At 51.2% G+C, this 23,936-nt stretch overlaps 2 protein-coding genes across 9 annotated transcripts in view; one reads left to right on the top strand and one right to left on the bottom strand.

The window, feature by feature from the left end:
* Positions 1-3,828: 3,828 nt before the first annotated feature.
* MON1A (MON1 vesicular trafficking associated A) lies at positions 3,829-14,789 on the bottom strand. 4 transcript variants are annotated; one of them, XM_081525560.1, is made up of 7 exons: positions 14,508-14,789; positions 11,123-11,241; positions 8,642-8,781; positions 6,877-7,362; positions 5,093-5,858; positions 4,219-4,366; positions 3,829-4,126 (listed from the first exon to the last, which is right to left on the bottom strand). In XM_081525560.1, the coding sequence occupies exons 3-7, from the start codon at positions 8,766-8,768 to the stop codon at positions 3,986-3,988; spliced, it is 1,668 nt and encodes a 555-aa protein (XP_081381686.1). In that variant the 5' UTR covers positions 8,769-8,781; positions 11,123-11,241; positions 14,508-14,789; the 3' UTR covers positions 3,829-3,985. The 4 variants fall into 4 exon arrangements, with proteins under 4 accessions (XP_081381686.1, XP_081381687.1, XP_081381689.1 ...); XM_081525561.1 differs by having other exon boundaries at positions 11,146-11,241; XM_081525563.1 differs by lacking the exon at positions 11,123-11,241 and having other exon boundaries at positions 14,508-14,718.
* A 7,446-nt stretch (positions 14,790-22,235) lies between these two features.
* Positions 22,236-23,936, top strand: part of RBM6 (RNA binding motif protein 6) — an 81,133-nt gene continuing 79,432 nt past the window's right edge. For 4 of the 5 annotated variants that reach the window (XM_081525423.1, XM_081525419.1, XM_081525424.1 and 1 more), the window contains exon 1: positions 22,236-22,321. The gene's annotated coding sequence lies outside the window, so the exon portion shown is untranslated. Of the gene's footprint in view, positions 22,871-23,936 lie in introns of all 5 variants that reach the window. The other variant, XM_081525420.1, reaches the window with a different exon arrangement.

The raw sequence follows: 23,936 nt of genomic DNA, 5'->3' as shown, positions 1-23,936 counted from the left end.
CCTTGTGGGGATCAGAAGCCAAGAATGTGTGGAGAACCACAGGGGAGGTGTGAGGAGACCCCAGGAGTGGCACTACCCTTTGTGAAATTGTTATTCAGTAGTGTCCGACTCTTTATGACTGTAGTCCGCCAGGCTTCTCTGTCCGTGGGATTCTCCAGGCAAGTATACTGGAGTGGGTTGCCATTCCCTTCTGGGACTATCCCTCTGTGGACCTGCTCTGGGCTGACTGCGACAGGATGGCGGTCAGAGGCTACTGCCTTGCATCCAGCCTGCCCAGGGCAGTGGGAGTTATAAGATGGGGCCCACACTGTTGGCTGGATCTTAGATTCAGAGGAGAAGCAACTTACATGGAGGCCCAACACTAGCTCTGGTCTGTCCACCACTGCCTCAGTAGGTGGCAGTTGTAGGGATGGGGACAACAGAACACAAAGTGCTGGCCTTCCTTCCTGGTTCTGTTCCAGCACTCCCTGATATGCGGGAAACATGGGCTTTGGCTTTCAGGGCTCCTCTAACCTGTTCTGTTAGCCTTGCTGGGTCTCAGCCTTTCAGTCTCCGAAATGAGGTGGTTGCCCAGAGTTCTCTCTCCAGGCTGTGATTTGTGCAGGGCGGGAGTAGGGGAGTCAACCCAAGTCTGCTCTTGCAATCTCTCAGCATCTGCTCCTTGGGAACTACACCTCCCAACACTGAAGTGTCCTGCGGAACATCTTTAGCCTGATATCCCCCTTAGCCAAGTGGGCATGGACCCTGGAGAGAGGGAAAGCTTCACAGAGTGACCCTAGGTTGAGTTCTGAGTGACCTGTGAATTCTGAGTCCCAGAGATTTGTAGGGTAAGAAGTGTGGGTGGGAAGAGGAGACAGCCCAACAAGATTCAGCCTGGCCCTACAAGAACCTCCGCCACTCATCTCCAGCCTATACTCCTAGTTCTTCCTTCCAGGAACACCTTTTCCCGTTCCTTCTCTTGCAAGGTACATGGCATCTCCTCCAGGAAGCCTACCTGATCTGGGTGGTGCCAAGTCCATTTTGTGGGTCCCACACACCCTGTGCTATACCTACCCCAGCACAGTTCACTCTGAATAACTTACTCCCCCCTTCACCGATTCCTAATTCGGGACTCCCCTACCCCTCCAGGCTGGAGCTCCTGGAGCAACTGGTGGGAGGTGGGGAAGGGCACAGGGTGGCCACACCCAGTGCTGGAAGGATACTGTGCCTGAGGCAACATAAAAGGCACTCCCTTCTGTAACCTGAATTGCCCGGAAATGAATAGACACCTTCAGAAGTTATGGCATCATTCCTATATTCCACAGTTAACATGTCTACAAGGTAGTCAAGCGGGACAAAACTGAAATAAAATGTTCCCTGCCTGGCACCGAAGCATTAGTTCTTGGGACCTCCATCCTGGCTCAGGATATTGGGAGAGACTTCTAGGGGTTGGGAATAAATTTCAAGGGCCTTCCCTGGTCACCTGTTTGGGAGGGGGGAATGTGTGTGCACTAGTCAACAGTTGGTTCTCTGCTGCCATCATGTGGCCAAGCTGCTGACTGCTTCCAGGCTGGCATCTCCTCTCAGGTAGCCTAGATTTTGGACAGCAGCACTGGTTTTCGATAAGAGTGCCCTTTCCTCCCTCCTCATCTGCTTGGTCTGCGGGAGGGGAGCAGGCAAGCCAAGTGGGGGAAGTCAGCTAATGAGGCCTTGCAGTACTGAGAACAAGTGCTTTCTCAAGATGAATTCCCAAGGCCCGGCCAAGATTCAGCTTAAGGACCCACCCCACTGCCCTTGCAGAGTGTTAGCCACTTTGCCCTCTGGGCTCTCACTTCCCTGTAAACACTACCACCAAGGACTAGTGCTAGCCTCTTTCTCCAACCCAAAAAAGATCATCCTGGTGGTGGCAGGGGGATCTCTCTAACCACAAAATATCCAGATCACTCAGCAGCTTTACAATATTCAATGGCTTCCCCATTGCTTGAATTTTTCCTGGAGTTTGAGAACCCTAGGCCTTAAAGACTACCCCAGCTTCACTGTAACCCAATGAACCTGTCACACCGGGTTCTTTATCATATCAGGTTTCATACCAGGTTCATCCTTTTGCACGTTCTTCCACTAGGTTCTTCCACTGGTTCTTCCACTAGGAACACATTTCCTATTTGCCTGTTGTTCCTTCCTTGCTACCCAAACAGGTAAACCCCACGCTCCTAAGTGCCTACTGTCCTAGGTATATGCAGTTATCTAACTGTGACTCTCTCTTCGCACCCCCACACAGAATAGGTGCTGAACTGCAAGAAGCTGGGAGCCCTACAGAGATCAGGGCAGCCAGCAGGGACACTGGGGGGCTGACCGCTGACCCGAAAGAACACCAGTAGCTGTCAGAGACAGGTAGCCTGGCATCATTCTGGCCCCAGAGATGGGTTTGGTGCCCTCGCCAGAATTCAGGGAAGGAATAAAAACAGGAAGCAGGCAGAATAGAGATGCAGGGCATGTGCAGTGTGAGTGGCAGCCACCAAGCCTCTGGCTGCTCCATAGGGGCTTTGGGGTCTGGGCGGATAGCTTGCTGCCTAATCCATTCTGGTATGATCTGGGGTGAGGCCAAGGGGTAGGGCCAAGGGGAAGGACTATGCTGCCATTTCCTGGGACAGTAAGTGAATCATTCCAGTGCATCCTTGGCCCATACCACCCACACAGACACATTCTTTAGCATGGGTTCGTTTTAGTGGCAGAGTGTCTTGGTCTGGCACTCAGACTGCATGAGGGTGATTCACTCTATAGTCTGAAGACCATATTCCATGGACACTATTCTCCAATAATATTTCTGAGGTCTTCTGCTCCCCTGCCCAATGAGATGGTTAAGCTGTGGCATAACTGGGAGAGCCTCCAGCAGGAAGGTAGAGGCTTTCTGCACTGTGCCTTAGGCTCTTTCCAGAAAAGTTCTCATGGTTGAGTGAATGGGGCAGGGCCTTCACTTCTGAGCCTCCTGGGATCTTCATGGTGACCCATGTAGGCTGGGCCATGCCAGGCATCAGGGTGACTGAAGAGGGCATCGGCTGTTCTTCTCAGGGCAGGATCCACTCCTACCCTAGAGGTCAGCTGGATCTTCTTTCAGGTTCTCCAGCTGACTCTTGAGGCCATCCTGAGGAATGTGCTGGCTGGAGGTAGGGGAGCTGAGGTGGACAGCCTTCATGAGGAAGCCTAAGGTGGGACAGTTTTCCCAGAGGCCTACAGCTGCAGCGAGGCTGGACTCTGACTTTGCCTGTGCTTAACACTAGGTCACCTCACCAAGGTCTCCCAGCCATGCCAGGGCTCAGACCCTCCCCCTTGGCTGTCCTTGTCTCACTCAGCACAGCCCCTGCTGAACAACAGCAGCCCCTTACGCACAGCATCAACCAGGGCTCCTAGGTGGTTGGGTAGTCTTTCAGGGCACACAACTGGGGATCCCACCAAGGAGTGACAGGGGAGGCACCAGGGGCTCAGACTGGGGGTGGGGGTGGGGCTTTGCAGAGGGTTGGGGGGGAATGCCATTGGGGTCCCAGAGAACTCTTTACATGTGGCAGGACTCCAGCTGAATGAAAACAGCCCGGCCCAGGGGCAGACTCTGAGTGCATGTGATGCTGTGCAAGGGAGGGGAAAGAGAGGCTCAAATGTGCATGTGCTAAAGCAACTATATTCCAATAAAATTTTTAAAAAATAATAAAATCAAATAAAATCATAAGAGAATTCTATCAAAAAATGTGCATGTGCCCCTGTACATGGGGAAGCACGGGCAGGGCTTAGGGAGGAGGATCCAGGGTTTGTATGTGAGTGAGAGAGGGTGAATGAAGGAACCAGTGACAAGGTCCCTCAGTGTCTTCCCAAAGCACTTTAATGCACACACCACCCCATAGTTGCTGGCTGCTGCAGCGGGGGGAGGGGGGCAGAGAGGCCAGTGCCACCTGGAGGCTCCCATGGCTTCCACAGCCCACTGTGCCTAGGAGGGCTGCGCTCACACACATTCTCATCAGTACGTGAGGGGCGTGAGGATGAAGAGGCGGTCTTCCTCTTTGCGGATCCAGCGCATCAGTTTGTGGATGGCACTGACGGCTGATGCCTTGGTCCCCAGGGGGCTGTAGCACATGTAGAGCTCAAAGGCGCCCGTCACCTGGAGGAGGGGGCACAGGGTGGTCATCCAGGTTGTCTAAGGACCTTGCCCAGGACCCCGAGGCAGCCCAGCCCACCCCACAGCCGCCTTACCCAGGCCAAGAGGTTCTCGTTGGGGCCGGTGTAGTAGATAGTCTTCAGGGGGCGGGAGGCATTGTGGGCGCGGCTATGCAGGTACTGGTAGAGGCCCAGCAGCCGCTCCTGCTCCTCTTCACTGTCGTAGGGGGCCTCAATCTCAGGGCTGGAGATGGGGGAGTGGGTTCGCAAAGGAATGACTCCCACTGGCTTCTCTGGAAATCCAGAAATGCCTATTCCTAGCCAGGGAGACTCCACCATGTGTCCTACCCTCCGGATGCCATCCCACCCACGGCCAAGCCACTGTCTCCTCCCCACTGAAGACTGCCCAGGACAGGGGTGGGGGGCGGGGGGGGTGCAGCCCTCTTCTCCCCTCGCCCTCAAGTTCATGGCAGCTTTGGGGAACCTCCCTGTGGAGAAGCCAATCTGAATTTAGGTATCCTAGAGAGAGTGACAGGCCAGGAGAACTGAGTTGGGAACCCTCCGGACCAAAAAGGGGGTAACAGAAGGATAGAAGAGGCCTCATCGGGCCCCGGCCTTTCTGTTGGAGGAAGTGGAGGAGTCCTGCCTGCTGGGCTGGACCAAACTGACCCCTAAGGCAGAGTAGCTCCAGGGCCAGAGACCCAGGAGACCTCTGTTCAAGCTTCCTTCCCTGGGTGAATTGGGTATTTCAAGGCCTTCTGGGAAATGAATGAAGCAGAGAGGTCTAGCCTGATGCGGAGCAGGGTGATAGGGGTTCAGGTTCCCTAGTGTCAGTCAGACAGACGCAGCAAGTTGGCTCATTCCCAGAGGGGTCGACAGCTTCAGGATAGCATCAGGGCTCAGGCCCAACAGGCGCCCCTTCCCCACGCCCCTGTCTCCCTCCAGCAGCGTCCCCAAGGCCCTCCCTCACCTGGTGAAGAGTCCCGAGCTCTTTGACTTATAGAGGAAGTGGCGCAGTTCGGGGACGCCCACCTGGGCAACACTGTAGTAGGGCGTGCGCAGTGCCTCCCGCAGCGCCAGATGCACTCCGCGCTTCCGTAGGCGCTCCTGAAAGCGGCGGCGGCAGTCAGAGACCGCAAAGAAGTCCTCGCGGTCGGTGGAGACGAGCAGCAGACAGAGATCTGTGTCAGGCTCCAGGTAAGAGATGTGTGCGTGGAAGAAGCCGGCTGCGTTGAATTTGGGCAGGCACACTGGCGTCCAGGCCTCGCCCTCGCGGAAGGACGAGGAGGAACTTATGAGGTTGAAGAGCAGGTGCAGGTCGATGGGATGCAGGAATTGGTCCTTGCGGCGTACAAGGGCCACGAGCTGGTTGCGCGCCAGCAGGATGGAGAAGACCAGGCTGCGGGCGCGAGCCTGCTGCAGGCTGGCACTCACCACGTCGCGCACCGCCGCCGCCAGGGGCAGGCAGCGTGCCGCCCCCATCAGGAAACTGGGGTCTCGCGCCATGAGCTGCAGCAGGTTGTCCGTGATGCGCTCTGAGCCGGAGAGCAGGCGCCGCAGGTCATAGTTCTGCTTCTGCTGGAAGATGTGGCTCAGCTGCGCGCCCGTAAGCAGGCTTAGGATCTGGTAGTAGATGTAGAGCAACTCCTGAGCCAGTTCCTGCGCCGACTGCCGCGTGCGGGCCACCGCCACCAGCACCAGTGGGCTCCGGCGCACGAACACTACCTTGTAGCCATCTGATGGGGTGGATGGATGGGGGTGGCATCAGCTTCAGCCCCTCTCCCGGGAAAGCCCTCCCGGATTGACCTGGCCGAGCACCGTCAGAGCCCCGCTTTCTCAGCTGGAGCTTGTCACCTTCCTTTACGTGCGCGCGCGTGCGTGTGCGTGTGCGTGCGTGCCTGTGTGTGTGTGTGTGTGTGTGTGTGTGTGTGTGTGTGTGCGCGCGCGCTGAGTCGCTTCAGTCGTGTCTGACTCTTGAGACCCCACGGACTGTAGCCCGCCAGGCTCCTCTGTCCATAGGATTTTTTCAGGCAAGAATACTGGACTGGGTTACCATTTCCTTCTCCAGGGGATCTTCCTGACTCAGGGATCCAACCCAGGTCTCCTGCACTGTAGGCAGATTCTTTACTGACTGAGCTACCAGGGAGTCAGCTTCATAGACTGGGGCCAGCTAAAACGAAGGAAGCACTTCAGGACAGTGTGTTTACACATTCTTGGGACTTCCCTGGTGGTCCAGTGGTTAAGACTCTGCCCTTCCACCGCAGGGGACTTGGGTTCCCTGGGTTGGGAAACTAAGATCCCATATGCCCTACAGTATGCCCCCCCTCAAAAAAAATTTTTTTTAATAAATTAAAACAAAAATAGAAAAAAAAAAGGCATAAAAAAATGGAAATAAATTTTTTAAAAAAAATTAAAAGAAAAGCCTCAAATAAACAAACAAAACCCACACATTCTTGGGCTAACTTAAGTGGCAAGAGCTGGGTGGACTCAAGACCTGCAATTTTTTGGTCATCTCCCCAGGCTTCTTACTCTAAGGGCAAAGTCCGTACGCAAGCCACCTTTGAACCTCACAACAGCTCTATGAGGCAGTCACTGTTGTTTCCCTGTGTTCAGATGAAGACCTGGGGCTCACTGAGGTGGAAGGACTTGGTCACACAGTATATCCCAGCCCTCTAGTCCCTGGGGGCCCAAAACCTGCTGTGAATGAACTGTGTGGCCAGGGAGACCTCCCAGCACTCCCTCCAGGGGGCTCACCTGCATGGATGGAACGGATGGCATTCTTGTCAGCTTCCAGGAAGGACACCAGGGCCACCATGACACCCATGGTACTGGAAAGTGCCTCCTCCGACCCGTAGCGGGAGTACACAGGCTTCCCCGCCTCACTCAGCACAAAGACATGCTTCTGGTGCCGTCGCCAGGCCTCGGCAGCCTCTTCCTCGTCCCCTTCACCAGCGCCATCCCTTGGGGACTCTGTGGCTGGCCGCCTGGCTGCCCCTGGGGACTCTGGCCAGTCCTCAGAGCTTCCTGGAAGCATCTCCTCTTGCAGGTCTCGGGCGACACCTGTCAGCTGGGTGCTCAGCTCACTGAAGTCCTGGCTGATCTGACGCATGTCTGTAGCCAGAGGTGGGGGACCCCCGGCACCCTCCTTGGGGCTCTCCCCAGAAGCCGCCCCATCCTCTGATTCAGTCAGGTCCTCGTAGGAACGGGCGTGGACGAACATGGCACCCTCCTGTCCAGCACCTGCCAGCCAAAAGCACTGGAGCTTAGAGTGGTAGCTGCTGGCAGACTGACTCACCAGCATGGCGCCCCATACAGTACTCTAGCTTGACTGCCTGTCGAGATGAGGCAAGCCACCGCTCCCTCTGGCTATAGTCTGCTACAAGTCATGTGACTTACAGCTCATCTGTCTCCTCCTGTCACACTGGGAATAAGACCCAAACCCCTCCAGGCTGAGGTGGTGGCTGGTATCTACCTGCCCCTCTCACTGTCATCTCACAGCCCCTCGCCCTCTGCTCTTTGAATACCCTTGCCTACCTCAGGGCCTTTGCATCTCCTGTTCCCTCTGTCAGGAAGCCTCTCCCACCTCCTCCCAGGCCAGCTCTCCCGTCACACTTCAGCTCTCAGCAAAGATGTTAGTTGTCCCTGTCACCTGACCCCTAGCCCCAAGCACTCTATCATATCCCCCCTCCTTGACTTCTCATGGGGCACCTATCAGCTATTGCCCTTCTCCACAACTGCAGTGGAGTTCCCCCTCAAGGGCAGGAACCTGGTTGTTCACCACTGTGTGCCCAGCACCTTGCCCTGTGCATGGAATACCCACTGTGCTCAATGAATCTCTCTCCTTGGGAGACACCTCCCTGAGCCCATGCAGGGACCCATGGCTCTGAACCACCTTCCAGTGGAATGCTCTCACTAGCCTGCAGCTCCTCCAAGGCAGAGACCAGGTCAATCTTCCTTTACTGAGGTTTTTTTTTTTTTTTTTTTTTGGTACAGAAGAGCTCAAGAGGTAAGTTTTGAGTCTCTATTATGAGTTCAGCACTGTACCAGGCATCAGGGTACAACACGGGTACCACAGCTCTGTGCTCAAAGAGCTCTCGATCTTGTGGACGAGAGAGATGGGCAACACCTACACACACAAATACAACCCCGATAAAACTAGTGTTCTGTACAGAGTGTGGTCAGAGCAGGCCTCTCTTGTGAGGAGATGACATTTAAGGTGAGAGCTGAAGGAGGGAGAGGGAGCCAGGGAGGGACCTGTAGACCCAGGAAAGAGGAGGAAAGCCCACATGGGGAGTCAGACAGCACAGGGCAAATGGCACAACATGAAGTGGAGAGGAAGGCCAGAGGCAGACTGAGCCTGGATCCCTCCAATATCCCCAGCTCATGACAAATAGCCAGTGAGGGAGTGAACACATGCATGAGTGAGTAGGGGCAAAAGAGTGGCTGGGAATCGAGACTGCCCCTCCTGGGGCTGCTCTGGCCGTGAGCTGGCTGGGGCTGCCCAGGACTCTGCCCGTACCTGGCTCCATCCCCTGGGCCAGTCCTGGTGTGGGGCTCTCTGCTCTCTCCACACTCTGCCCATCAGAAGGCGCCAACGTGCCATCGGGGCCTTCGCTGCTTCTCTTCCTCTGCATGTCAGCGGCCATCCTTTGGGCTCTCCTGTGGAGCAAACAAAGGCATCATTGAGGCGAAGGTGCTAGTGGCAGGGGTCACTGGCACAATTAACTGTGGTTAAGTACAGAAAAGTACCCCTCACCAGGACCCAGGTAACTCAGACCTCTAGGGAATGGGTTCTGAATATGCCCTTCAAAAAAAGTGTGCTCTTCTTTTTATGATTATGAAAGAAAGAACACATGGTATCTATTCATTGTAGAAAACTTGGAAAATAGAAAAAAAGAAAAATAGAAAGGAATGTCACCACTGCCCCACCATTCAGGATCTCTCACTGTTCACATTTTAGTATATTTCTTTCTAGTCTTTTAAAAAAATTTTTTAATTTAAAAAAACATTTATTTATTTGTCCATGTCCTGTGCCATGTGAGATCTAGTTCCCTGATCAGGGACTGAACCCATGCCCCCTGCGTTGGAAGCATGGAGTCCTAACCATTGGACAGTTAGGGAATTCCCTCTACTCTTTTTTAAAACAATGTATATAAAATGTTCGTTGTTTATTTATGTATCTACAAACTGATAATAGCTGCTAACCCCTCTGAAGGTAGGGTAGCATGCTAAGTTTATGTGGATTTTTATCTAATCCTTATCACTCCTCTCTGAGGAGGCACTGTTGTCAGGCTAGCTTTACAGATGAAGGAACTGAGGCTGAGAAAGTGTAAGCACCTCACTCAAGGTCGCGACAGGAAAGAAGCGCTGAAACCATTCTGTATCCTGATATTTTCCCTTGTACATCCTACCGTGAACACTTCTCCATTCAAAACTCGAGTTGACCGATCAGTTCCTTTTGATATTTAAGCGCTAAGAAAGAAGTGAGTCAGAGCAAGCTGGCTTATCCTCAGGCCTGAGCCTTGTTTTTCCACTTGCATTTTGTATCTATTGAATCTGGCACCAGGGCTCCCCTTTCCAGTCAAAACCAACTACGGACATGTGGGTTCTCAGAGCCCATTTGATGGACACTGAGGACAGACGGAGCCTGGTCTCTCAGTCCTCCCACAGCCTCAGGGTCAGGGGGATGTGGCTGAGAGTGGATGTCAGGGATAACGAAGTTGGGTGGATTCACTGAGGCCCAGCCTTTATGGCCCCGAATGACGGGCTGAAGGGTCTTCATTTGGCAGGCAACATACCATCTACAGAAGACAGGTTCCATCTGAGGCATTGACACTTTAGGGGAGACAGATTTGACTGGCTGGGCTAGAAGGGGAGCAGAGACTAGCCAAGGACTCACGAGGCAGGCACTGCAGGCAGGCCCGGGGCCTGGGTGGGGCTGATGTCAGTGTGAGCACAGGAGACCCTGCCTCTGCCCTCCTGGGGCAGAGTCCACAGGGAATAACTGAGGCTTGTCCCTTTACTAGCTCTGTCACCTTGGGCAAATACCCTGAGCCTGGTATGAAATAGGTGCTCAAAAACGTTCATGAAAAGAGTGATTTCAGGGAAGCAACGTCACCATCGCTAGCACTGGCGTAGCTCCAGCTTATCTGTGTCTCACACCTCTCTCTCTGACCACCCTCTTGACCCAAAGAACTTATTTTCAAGCTCTTCTTCTTGTCATCTTTGTGGTAAGCCACAGGATCCTTTCTTCAAATTACTCTTTTACAGAAGTTCAATGTGCAAAACAGACGGACAGGGAAGCAGGGGCCAGAGACTGGCTTGATGGCCACTCCCACACTGCTCCTGGAGCACCATGGACTAAGAAGGGGGACCACTTTCCAACAGCATCACTCCACACAGAGCGGGCTTTGAGTAACCTTCAAAGGAAGTTTATTTGGGAGAACATCTACCTTTGGGGATTTTCTAGGCCCACCCAAACCTGTCCACCAGGACAGTCAAGAGTGGTGGTTCCCAGAGAGGGTCAGAGCCCAGAAGACCAAGGTGTGGGCCACCTTGTTTGACAAAAGGCCAGGGTAATTAAGAAGCTGCATGGTCTCAACAGAAACCCGGGGAGGCGTCCAGAAATGTCTCCTTTGAAACTGAGACCAAGAGAAGCAAGCCAAAACAGGCCAAAACAGCCACCACAAAGCCACAGAGCCTGGGGCAGTGGATGGGAAGGCAACTAGAGCATGTCCAGGTCTTGAGCAAGAAGACACAGCCCAAACCGGCAACCCCGTAGACCATTCTTCCACAAGCTAACTTAAAAGCCAGGGTGGGGTCTGCATTGCTGTGTAAAAAGAGTGACTACAGACAGATGAGTCTGTCCAGATGCAGGCAGAGGAGAAGCCAGGGCTTTTGGACCTGGCTCCGTAGATGGAGACCTAGACTGGGATGTGCCTTTTTCTAAGGAGAGGGTCCAGAAGCATTGCACATGCCTCGCATTTCTATGTGTACTCACTTGCCCACTCCCCCTGTCGATACCTTCACATCATCTCTCTTCTCAAGCTTCCTTCATCTTCTCCCATGCTCACTCTCAGCTCTATCAGTGAGAATCTTCCTTCTAGTTCACTGAGGAAACTGAAGTCACAAATAGAACTTCCAAGATGCCCACCACCACCTCACCTTACCTGCCAGACTCTTCCTTCCTTTTTCTTGCTGAAGATGAGCTATCCTGGCTCCACTGAGGGCTAACGCCTCCACTCCAGCCCATCACACCTACCCAGGCATATGGCTTCAGCAGCTGTCGCCTCCCCCTCAGATCATCAGTGTTCCCTTCTTCCCTATCCATCACCAACAGACTGTATTCCAATTAAAAAAAAAGTTAAATGACAAAAAAAAGTGGGCAACAGATACAAAGTTATTGATTCCGGACAGAATGTCCAACTTTCATGAAACAGATTACTGATGTTCGGGGGAACCACCCGCAATCAGAATCTGACCACGTCTCATCACCTCTACCACTACCACACTGGTCCAAGCCAACACGACCTCTCTGGCAGATGGTTGCCACGGTCTTCTAACAAGTCTCCCCGCTTCTGTCCTTGTCCTTGGAGAGTCTGTCCTTCTCACAGTACATAACTTGATTGGTTTGAAACAGAAGTCAGGTCATGTAACTTCTTTGCTCACAAGTCTTTAACAGTCATACCTGATCCAGTGAGAAAGCCAGCTTCTTCACAGGGGTGCATAAGAACCACTGTCCACACCTGCTTCCCTGCACCACCACTCCCAATTACTTCTTCGACCTCATCTCTATTCTTGCCCCTACTTGCTCTGCTTCAACCCAGCTTTACTGATTTCATGCCTTTCCATAAGTATAATGTGGCTTCCCTGGTGGCTCAGTGGTAAAGAATCTGCCTGCTAATGCAGAAGAAAGACGTGGGTTCTATCCCTGGGTTGGAAAGATCTCCTGGAGAAGGAAATGGAAACCCACTCTAGTGCTCTTGCCTAGAACCCATGGATAGAGGAGCCTGGTGGGCTATAGTCCGTGGGGGTCACGAAGAGTCCGACACAATTTTGTGACTAAACAGCAACAACAAGTATAGTGTAAATGTAATTCCTGAGTATTCTTTCACTTCAGAACTTTGCTCTTGCTGAACTTTCTGCATGGACCATACCACCCTGTTTTTCTCCTGCCCCCCACCTCACCTATTCCACTACTTGGGCAAATATCTACATGAGTCACTCTGTCACTTCCTTCGGGTTGATGCTCAAGAGGTACCTTATCAGAGAGGCTTTCCCGGAATATCCTGGATTCTTATCTCCCTAGCCCTATTTTATTTTTCTACATCGAAGGCCACTCCATGAGCTGTCGCAAAATGTCAGCTCCATAGGGAGAAGGATTTTAATGAACACTTGTCAGATAAATCACTTTGAAAGGGAGAAGGTGAAAGATCCTCAAAAAACACCCAGCTCCCATGTAACCTCAGGAGACTCCAGCCTGCAGGGAAGTCTTGTCCTCAGAGTTTGGGAAAAAATGGCTCTGGAGTCAGAGGGACCTGGATTAAACCGACTTGATTTTATAAGTCTCAGCTTTCTTACCTATGGAATGAGGATGATGATAGCATTGATTCCCTGGATTGTGTGAGGTTTAAATGAGATACGGCATGTAATTTGGTTACTCTGAGACAGAGTAGGCATGTATACACTCAGCTATCTTTAGCGTATCATGGTTATTTTTAGTTAACATTCAGACCGTGTGCACCTTCACTTATACACTGGTCCAGTGGTCTCTGGAATAGAAATTAGTCCTTAGAGATTGCTCATCCTGAGCCAGGCCTTCAGTGAACAGGCCTGGGAAAATGTGCTTCTGACCTCATGAAGCTAGGTGGGCTCTGACCTGAAATGACCCATCTGTGATGCTGGGACAAAGAGATGCCTTTGGGCCTAGGGCTGGGAGTTCCTCCAGGGAACTCTCACTCCATCCTGAAGTGGCAGGACAGACCATTGGTTCTCTGCTGCTCCCAGAAATCTCTCCCAAGTTGAACTCCTTTCTACCACATGCTCCTGCTCTGTAGCCTTGCGCTTCTGACTTAAAGATTCAAACAAGGGCTATAGCACTTATCCAATGTATTGAGGCCCCACTTCCCACTGACACCCTGGCATTCAGGTAACTGAGCTGAGTACCAGAATAGCTGAGTACTACTCAACATGGTACCTGCATGGAGTGAGGGCAGAGTCAGCTGGCTGGGGCTAGCATACACCTCATTCCTAACAGTTCCCCAACCACTTGAGATCATGCAGTACCTCAAGATCTCCAAGGCCAATCTGGGGATCCAGTCAAAAGCCCTGAAGAAATAAATAGTTCTCTGGACACTTAACATGGGAAAAAACTAAGCAGAGAGGGTGAATGACTCACAGCAAACTCCACTCCAAACCCTATTGGAGCCATAACCTGTGTGGCAGAAGCTCCTGGGTGGCTGAAGCAGTTAAACAAGAGAGGTCTCTTGGAACCAGTCCCAGAGTCTCCCATGGGGCCCCTTCTCTGGCGGCCTCTCCAGAAGCCCCCAGGGCTTGCTATTTTCCCCAGAAGTGCTCTGCTGTGCCTTTGAGCAATGTCACCAAACAAGTTAGCTCAATGAGCCCTTCTGGTATGCCTCCCTCCTCTAGGTGCCTGGTCTGGAGAGTGGGAGGGCCTGGCAAGAACCCCTCCCTATTAGCTCCCTAGCACTCTTGCTCCCTCTTCCTGCTCAGATAGTGCCCTAATCTGCCTTGATCCTTGGCAAGTGAGCTGTCTGGGACAATGGTGCCAGGGTGCTTGGATGTGTGGCAGACAGGGTCCAGGTCAGGCTCTGCTGTAGCTGCTTCAGCAGGATGTCTACTCCATGGTGAGAGTATAGCCTGGTACTTGCCACTGCTGGTGGCCACTCCCCTCTCTGACAAAGGCTGCTCACCCTCCCGCAGCAAACTCGAGACCAGAAAGGGGAGCCTCACCAGGTACAAGAGGCAGCTTGGTTATCTGAGCCAGGGCACCCTTGAGAGCAAAGTCCCAAGCCCCAATACACCTTCAGGAGCTGCCTTCTCACCCCACAGTCAACCTCTGCCAATCTTTGAGAGTACTCTGCCCGGCCGAATCTGTGTGCGTTAAGTGTGGGCGGGTACTCCTTGGCCACTGCCCGCTATAGGACTTTGCCCTTCCAGCCAAAGGAAGAGTTCCAGGCCTCGCTTTTGTATTCCCCAGCTGGGAATCTGCTAAGGGACCCTAGAGAGACCCAGTTCTCCTACCGCAAGTAACAAGTAGACAAGTAGCAAAGTAGGGGCCCCGTCTTCAAGCCCCTCCCTCCAAAGATGACAGCTCTCCAGTCTCTCGGCGCCCCCAGGCCACGTGGGTTGGCAGTCGGACTCACCTGTTTCTCGGGGAAGGGAGTAGGGGGAAAATACAGAGATTGCCGATCACTGCCCTCCGCCGGACCCCCGGGAGGGCACGAGTATCCGGCCGGGCCCGGACTGATGGCTCAGGTTCGCAGGACCACGGCCCCCTGCGGACGCAGACATGGCCACGGCGCAGGCCACCACTCCCTCCCACCGCCCCTTGCCCGATTGCCGGTTCAGGAAGACAGCACTCGCCGGCCTCTCGCGGCGGAGGCCCGGCTCCAGTCCCTGGGCCTGGCCCTGCCCGCCCCTGGTGTGCATTATGGGAAATGTAGTCCGCAGTGCACGGCCTCCGCGGGGCGAGGAGGGTCGCGGGTCTGGGCAGAACCCGGGGCGGCGCCTGACCCAGGCCAGGGGCGGCCGCATCCCGCACCGCCTTCTGTAGGGTCCCAGCCAAGCCCAGGCACCTCCCCAAACCCAAAGCCCCGGGTGGACGGCAGGCCCAAACTCCCCAGCTCCTCTTGCCCGAGCCAACAAGAGGTTTACTTCGAGGAAAAGAGACTTGCTTTCCTCCCTAGCGTAGTTTCCTCCACTAATTGTGGAAGGACAGTCAAAGTTTGGGGGCTGGATAAATGTCATAAGTGAGCCTGGCAACACTGGCTGTAAAGGATGTAGGCACACGGTTTGATGGTAAAAGGACATCTTTTCAATCACGTTTTAATATATGAGTCTCTAGAATCAGTTCAGTTCAGTTACTCAGTCGTGTCCGAGTCTTTGCGACCCCATGAACAGCAGCACGCCAGGCCTCCCTGTCCATCACCGACTCCCGGAGTCCACCCAAACCATGTCCATCGAGTTGATGATGCCATCCAACCATCTCATCCTCTGTCATCCCCTTCTCCTCCTGCCCTCAATCTTTCCCAGCATCAGGGTCTTTTCCAGTGAGTCAGCTCTTCACATCAGGTGGCCAAAGTATTGGAGTTTCAGCTTCAACATCAGTCCTTCCAATGAACACCCAGGACTGATCTCCTTTAGGATGGACTGGTTGGATCTCCTTGCAGTCCAAGGGACTCTCAAGAGTCTTCTCCAACACCACAGTTCAAAAGCATGAATTCTTCGGCGCTCAGCTTTCCTTATAGTCCAACTCTCACATCTATACATGACCACTGGAAAAACCATAGCCTTGACTAGACGGACCTTTGTGGACAAAGTAATGTCTCCACTTTTCAATATGCTGTCTAGGGGTCATAACTTTCCTTCCAAGGAGTAAGCGTCTTTTAATTTCATGGCTGCAATCACCATCAGCAGTGATTTTGGAGCCCAGAAAAATAAAGTCAGCCACTGTTTCCACTGTTTGCCCATCTATCTGCCATGACGTGATGGGACCAGATGCCATGATCTTAGTTTTCTGAATGTTGAGCTTTAAGCCAACTTTTTCACTCTCCTCTTTCACTTTCATCAAGAGGCTCTTTAGTTCTTCTTCACTTTCTGCCATAGGGTGGTGTCATCTGCATATCTGAGGTTATTGATATTTCCCCCAGCAATCTTGATTCCAGCTTGTGCTTCCTCCAGCCCAGCGTTTCTCATGATGTACTCTGCATAGAAGTTTAATAAGCAGGCTGATAATATACAGTCTTAACATACTCCTTTTCCTATTTGTTTCATGTCCAGTTCTAACTGTTGCTTCCTGACCTGCATACAGGTTTCTCAAGGGGAAGGTCAGGTGGTCTGGTATTCCCATCTCTTGCAGAATTTTCCACAGTTTATTGTGATCCACACAGTCAAAGGCTTTGGCATAGTCAATAAAGCAGAAATAGATGTTTTTCTGGAACTCTCTTGCTTTTTCGATATCCAGTGGATGTTGGGAATTTGATTTTTGGTTCCTCTGCCTTTTCTAAAACCAGCTTGAACATATGGAAGTTCACGATTCACGTATTGCTGAAGCCTGGTTTGGAGGATTTTGAATCTCTAGAATGGTAGTTCTCAATTCTGCACATAGAATGACCTGGAGAACTTAAAACACACAAATGCCTGGAACTTTTGGTTTAATTGGACTGGGATGGACTCACGCATCCATATCTTTTTTAAAACTTCCCAGGTAATTTGCCAGGGCAAGGAAACTCTCCTATGAACATTTGTAATTTCCTAGATGCAAAGTGATTAAAAAAACAAACAGGACAACATAAAGCTTTCCCAACAATTTTATTGTTGGAGAGTACTTTAAAGAAATCAAATTAGGGATTAACAACGATACTGCTCATGTGTCTCTGAAGCAATTAAATTACTTAATAGCCTCATGGTTAATTCACCCAACAGTTTAGGGATGAAGGAAAAAGTCCAAAGCACCAAGCTCCAAGCACCCCAATGCAGTGTCCTGTCTCCATCTCAGTCCTACAGTGGAACTCGGGGAGCCCTGCCCCTGGGCTTTTCTCACAGTCTCATACAGCTGCCACTTGGAGCCCACGTCCACAAACTGGACTGTGACTGACACTGTGAGAAAGCTGCCTTTTACGAGAGATGGCTTTGCTCAGGGCTATTAAACCCATGCACATAGTTTAAGGGAAGATTTCTCTTCCCTTTTAGTTAAGAATATGTGAGAAAATGCCCAATTCCTTAACTATCTGTTCCCCTGGAAAGGAAAGAAGAGGAGTCTCTCCAAGTCTTCACAGGTCACTCAGTAATTTTGCTTCTCATTGGCTCAGGAGGACAGACTTCCTCCCTTAAAGTAAATATCACTGATATAGTTTTACTCTCATTAATCCTGCCATATTACAAGAGTATAAGCCAAGAAGATCTCATATTCTCTGATTTGAACAGAATTATGCTGACTACATTCCATTAACCAGAAGTTGCAGCCCATAGAATTGATCCCCAAAGACAAATTTAAAGATTTCTAACATATGCAACCAACCACAACAGTCTCCATGTGACCTCAGGGTTTCTTTGAGTCTCACTCTTGCTTTCAAGCACATCAGCTCTATCAGATAGCACCACTGTCACTTGGAAATATTGCATCTCCTTAGCCAAGCAAGTGACCATATACCCAATGAGTTTGTAACACTGGAGCGTACGTCACTCTATGGACTTTCCTAGCGGTCAAGTGGCTAAGATTCTGAGTGCCCAATGTAGGGGGCCGAGGTTCAATCCCTGGTTAGGGAACTAGATCCCACATGCTGAAACTAAAGATCCTGCATGCTGCAACAAAGATCAAAGATCCATGTGCCACAACTAAGACCTGGTACAGTCAAATAAATAAAGTAAATAAATATTAAAAACATAATTCTCTTAAAAAAAAACCTCTGTTTTAAGCTACCTATTGACCTATATTTGAATATTGGGACAACCCTTCCTAAATGTCACTTTTGCTGATAGAATTACAAAGAAATAAATCTAGGTCTTTTGGGATAATAGAGCTTGTCAATTCTGTGATGGCTCTGTGGCACTGTATGACACTGCTTTAAGCCTTGGGCTTTGCCACAAACACTAGGCTACCCTGCACCTCCAAGTCAGGGGCTCCTCAAAATCTCACCTTTCTGTTTTGTCCAGGCCGTGATTTGCATGGACCCAGTGTGTCATCTCTACAGCAGCAGTAATGAGGACTAGTTGTAAGTAATAAGTGTTACTCGCTCAGTTGTGTCTGACTCTTTGTGACCCTATGGACCACAGCCCACCAGGCTCCTTTGTTCATGGAATTCACCAGGCAAGAATACTGGAGTGGGTTGCCATTCCTCTCTCCAGGGGATCTTCCTGACCCAGGGATCAAACCTGGTCTCCCGCATTGCAGGCAGATTCTTAACCATCTGAGCTACCAGGAGGAAGTGCAAAGGTAAAAGACCTCTGTTCTTCCACAGATTTCTTTTTTTTCATAACTGGAGTGGACATTTCAGAACCTGAGGTGCTGTGAAGAGGTTGCAGCTGAAGTGAAAAGGCCCGATTGTATCCAGAGGCTGGGATTTTTTCCAGCCCTGTTGCTGTCTTGCTGGTGTGACTCAGGGCAAATTCTTTAATGACTCTTTCAGCATCTTCAACAGTTTCCCCTGCCTACAAATACAAGATTATATAATATGAAGTATTCTGAACTTATAATAATAATAGTCAGTCCTTTACTGGAAATTTCAAAGAGGTTTTCCTTCCTGCCTTTATGCTTTTGCTGCTGCTGCTGCTGCTGCTAAGCCACTTCAGTTGTGTCTGACTCTGTGTGACCCCATAGATGGCAGCCCACCAGGTTCTGCCGTCCCTGGGATTCTCCAGGCAAGAATACTGGAGTGGGTTGCCATTTCCTTCTCCAGTTCATGAAAGGGAAAAGTAAAAGTGAAGTCGCTCAGTCATGTCCGACTCTTAGCGACCCCCTGGACTGTAGCCTACCAGGCTCCTCCATCCATGGGAATCTCCAGGCAAGAGTACTGGAGTGGGGTGCCATTGCCTTCTCCGTATGCTTTTGCAGTTCCTGGTAAAGCAACTGTCTTTCCTAATCTGCTGGAAAATTTCACCTGTGGTCCCTGTATCATCTGTATCTCTCCTGGTTCTTGTCTCTCATTTTAACATTTGATCAAGTCTCTACTGTCAGTGCTGAAGAGTCATGGCCCCAAGTGTGATCAAGGCAGCAATGAACCACAGGCAGCAGAGCGGCCTTCCTCTTTGCTGGGTTCATCTGTGTGAGAATTTTAGGGGCTGAAAGTGAGCCAACCCACCTCTGCAACTGGATGTTGTACTCCCTATTCTGGGTGAGGGTGCTGTTCTGGATCAGCTCTTCTAAACAGTTCACACTTTTTGGTCTTAGGTAGTATTAACAGCCTTACAAGTACTATGGGCTAGTGTAAATTAAAAAAAAAAAAAGGAAAAATCCAGATGCTTCCTCTGAAAACCCTCCATCATCACCCTAAGGAAAAGAGGAAAGTTGTCAAGAGCATGAGCCCTAGAGTAGGACTGACCTGAGTTGGAATACCTTCACCTTCTACTTTCCAGCTGCAGCAAGTTAATCTTTCTGGGCTTTGGTTTCCATAACTACAAAAGAGGATATCATGTGGTTACTGTGAAGATTACATGAGATAATGAAGGGTCAGCACAAGGCCAGGAGCAGAGTTGTGATGAAAGGTTGCAATTATTATTGCCCAAGAAGAGTGGGCATAAGGCAAAAATAATTAGTTCCTTCATATGTTTACCTCTTGGAAGGACAAAGTACTATCTGATAAGGGAGAGATCCACCAATAATGGCCCAGTTTGGGAAGCAAAGTACCCACAATTCTGTGTAGGTGTTCTTCCTCTTCCCTGAAACCTCTTAGTGCTGGTGTGCCCCAGGACTCAGGGCTGAACTCTGCTCTCCAGTCTATAACTCACTCCTTCATTCGCAAAGCCATCTCATCCAGGCCCAAGGCTTTAGGTACCAGCACCAGTGATATGCTGATATCTCTCAGATTTGCATCTCTAACCCTGACCTTTACTTTGCTGGTAATGCTGGTAAGTCACTTCAGTCGTGTCCGACTCTGTGCGACCCCATAGACAGCAGCCCACCAGGCTCCCCGTCCCTGGGATTCTCCAGGCAAGAACACTGGAGTGGGTTGCCATTTCCTTCTCCAGTGCATGAAAGTGAAAAGTGAAAGTGAAGTCGCTCAGTCGTGTCTGACTCTTAGCGACCCCATGGACTGTAGCCTACCAGGCTCCTCCGTCCATGGGATTTTCCAGGCAAGAGTACTGGAGTGGGGTGCCATTGCCTTCTCCAAGACCTTTACTTTGAACTCGAGGCAAATGTGGCCAATTGCCAACTCCACATCTTGTCTACTAGGCATCAAAAACTACCTACTGAAAACTGAGCTCCTCCTCTTCCTGCCAAAATTGCTCTTCCCACATTCTTCCATCTTTCCAGGCAGTCTTCTAACCAGCTGGCCTGCTTCTGCCCTTTTCACCTTCAGCCTATTCTCCACACACAAGCCAGAGGGATCCTATTTACCTAGAAATCATGATATTATTCTGTTTAGAGCTCCCTAACAGCTTTCCATCTTCCTCCTTACGGAAACCAAACTCCTTTGAGCAGAGACTGTATATCTTGTTTAGTTTGTCCTCTGTCTTCAGTAGCCACCCCCACCCCCATCACCACCAGAGCAGCAAAGTTTATCAGCCTTCTTCAAGTTCCTCTAATGCCAGAACCTGATCCAGTGCCTGGAACATAGCAGGTGCTTCATGCAGTTCTTGAATGAATGACTTCCAGACAAGATGCCTGAAGAGTGGAAAAGTAACTTTAAAGACTACTTAACCTAATCACTTTTCTCTACAGATGAGGATTACTTTATTTTAGAATGATTTATAGACTTTCCTTGCAGCAGACTGCTTTGATCCCATGTTGTTGAATTCAGGCTCTATAATCAGGTTACCTTCCCTGAGGGGCCACTGTCTGAGGATACGGGGTAGCTGGAATCAACAAGCAGATCAACAATGTACAATCCACTTGGAAGCTTGGAGCTTCCATTTGAAGAACATTAGCTGTGAGAAGAGTCTGGACATGAGCTGCACACTGAGAGCTGTGCTGCCCTGTTTTCCACTAGATTGCTGATCTGCAGATAACTTCCAGTTCCTCTGCAACCTCGCACAAGTCACTCTTGGCCAGATTTATGGCCCGTGAGCTAGCAAGGCCTCTTGGAAACTGAGTGGAATTTCCTTGATAGGAAGGGCTTTCCTTTATAGGTAGGGCTACTAAACCTTTAAGACAGATGATACCCACCAGTGTATCTGTGAATAGCACTGATGATTAAATGCGATAATGAAGGGTCAGCACAAGGCCAGGAGCAGAGTTGTGATGAAGGGTTGCAATTATTATTGCCCAAAGAGAGTGGGCATAAGGCAAAAATAATTAGTTCCTTCATATGTTTACCTCTTTGAAGGACAAAGTACTACTACCCACCAGTGATATTCTTGAGCTGCTGCTGCTGCTGCTAAGTCGCTTCAGTCGTGTCCGACTCTATGCGACCCCAGAGACGGCCGCCCACCAGGTTCCCCCGTCCCTGGGAGTCTCCAGGCAAGAGTACTGGAGTGGGTTGCCATTTCCTTCTCCAATGCATGAAAGTGAAAAGTGAAAGTGAAATCACTCAGTCGCGTCCGACTCCTAGCGACCCCATGGACTGCAGCCTACCAGGCTCCTCCATCCATGGGATTTCCCAGGCAAGAGTGCTGGAGTGGGTTGCCATTGCCTTCTCCATTCTTGAGCTGGGAATGCCTAATTTGAAAACCCACCAGAAGGAAAAGAGGACAAGCGTGTGATTACTGCTCCTCTATCCTATGGGAGGGTCGGGAGCCAGGCTCTTGTGTGGGCGACAAACTCCTGCCCCGGAAGGCTTAGGGCGGAGAAGGCTCTCTTCCATTTCCTTCACATTAATGGAGAATAAGTCCTTTTTAAGCTAGGCAGGCCAGGGTCCTCTCCGCACTCTGGCAGGGAGCAAATCTCGAGAAAGCCAAGCCACTCACAGACTGCACGCTTTGCTCATACTCGAAAGAGCCAAAGAAGACGAGCGGTGGTGGGCTAAGGGCCAAACCACAACCCCCAGCAGGCCCAGCGGACCGGGGCAGGGAGCGCACCCTCCCATTGGACGTGGGCAATAGCGTGCCCCCCACGCCCCGCCCCCGCAGGCAAGCACACACCCCCGCCCCGCCCCCGGCCCCCGCGCAGGGTACGCCGGGAGTGGAGTCGGCGTGACCCGCTGCTGGATACTCCATCTCCCGGCGGGCCGAGCGCTAAAGGCGGCGGCGCTTTTGTGGAGGCAGCGGCCCGGCGCGGAGGAAGTTCCGGTCTCCGCGGTGCTGGGTCGGTGGCGGCAGCTGAGGATTAGGAGGAGCGGGCCGCGGAGGCCGCGCTGCCTCGGTAAGGGCTTTGGGTGGTAGAGAGGGCGTGCTGGAGCCAGCGGGGAAGGAGCCGGCCTGCCAGGCCGCTCTGGACGTCGCGGGCCCGCGCGGCCTGGAAGCTGCGGCTTCGGTGTCGCGGGGCTGCCGCGGCCTCGCTCAGGAAGAAGAGAGCCAAGTGGCGGTGTGGTGAGGAAGGCGCCGCCCACGGGAGGAACGCCCCAGAACGGTCGCGGGCCCGGGGCGGGGCCCGGCCTGGCGGTGGAATTACCGGTTACCTCTCGGGGCGGCCGGCTTCGAGGGTCCGTGGCTGGCGCGTGGTTACGGTTGGGTGCTCTTCGTCCGAGGGGCTGCAGGCAGGCGGCCCTTTCTTCCTCTTTTTTTCCCCTGCATTTGCAGGAATCTGATCCAGTTGTGAGGCATCGCTCGAGAGGGAGTTTTTCTTGTGCTTAGCACGTAGCTTCGCCCTCAGACCTGGACAGACCGGAGTGGGCTCTGCCGGACAACAGGGCGCGAGAGCTCGGAGCCCAGCTCGCCGGGCTGTAGAACCTGGATCCCGGGGAGTGGTCTGGTGGGTCCTGTGCCAGTTGGGCGAATGTGGGAGGACAGGGTTATTTCCTCGTATTATGCACTCTTTAGATTCCTTTTAGTGGTGTATCAATAAGTCTGTTTTTCTCTTAACTTTAGAATTGGTCTTGTGCTACTGGGCTTAACTCTGGGCGTGCATTTTTTTGTAAATAAAGGAAAGGGTCTTGTTTTGTAGGGTACATAAACTGTAAGGGTAATTGTATTTTTTGCACATTCCAGGTTTGCTTGTGAACGTTAGAGTTGCGGGATCTAGGTGGAGTTTAGTAGACTCTGATGCGCCCGGTCACCCGGTTCATTTTTCTGAACTCTGGATTGTGCCCTCGGTTTGTTAGTTTTCAACTTCCTGTTGAGTAGTGCCACCACTGTGAATGGTTTAATAATGTCAACATCAGCAGACTTGTGAGGACTATAGGGAGAGGTTTCAAGAACTGATAAGTGAGGGTAGGACAAGCAATGTCTAATGGTATGTTATCATTTTAGTGAAACACACAAAAATTGCACCTGAACCTTGCCTGGTTAACTAGTATCACCGGGTACCTAGCCCATAGGATAGGCTGTTTTTGGACATCTGTAGCATCCTTCTTCATTGAATTCTGTTACCAGAATTGGGTTACTTTTGTTGCCTTTGGGAGCCTAGTTTTTTGTAGCCTTTCATAGGAGAATGTAACCTCAATGGAGAGGTTACAAAGTGAATGTTCCTGTCTTATTGAAGATACGTGGGCAAGGTTATACTCTTCTGCCAGTGTTTAAATACATAAAATAATGTGTTAATAATCTAACTCAGAGTTGTATTAAGATTAAAAAACTGTTGGAAAATTCTGAAACTTTAAACATCTAAATCATGGAGTCATCTTGCTTAGAATAGACTTTTCTGCTAGACTTCCACAGTAGTTGTTCATTTCATTCACTTAGTTAAGGGGGCATCTATTGGGTACCTTTTATAACCTTCCTATCGCACTGTGATAGGAACTGTAGGAGCTCTAGAAATTAATAGGGTTTGAACTGTTGATTCCTCCACTAACTGAGCAACATTGGACAAATTACCTAAC

Source organism: Giraffa tippelskirchi, chromosome 9 (genome assembly GCF_054371585.1).
Source record: "Giraffa tippelskirchi isolate mGirTip1 chromosome 9, T2T-mGirTip1v1.2.pri, whole genome shotgun sequence".
In the NCBI taxonomy this organism is placed as follows: Eukaryota; Metazoa; Chordata; class Mammalia; order Artiodactyla; family Giraffidae; genus Giraffa; species Giraffa tippelskirchi.
The sequence above is the reverse complement of the archived record's forward strand: the minus strand, read 5'-3'. Positions and strand labels throughout refer to the sequence as shown.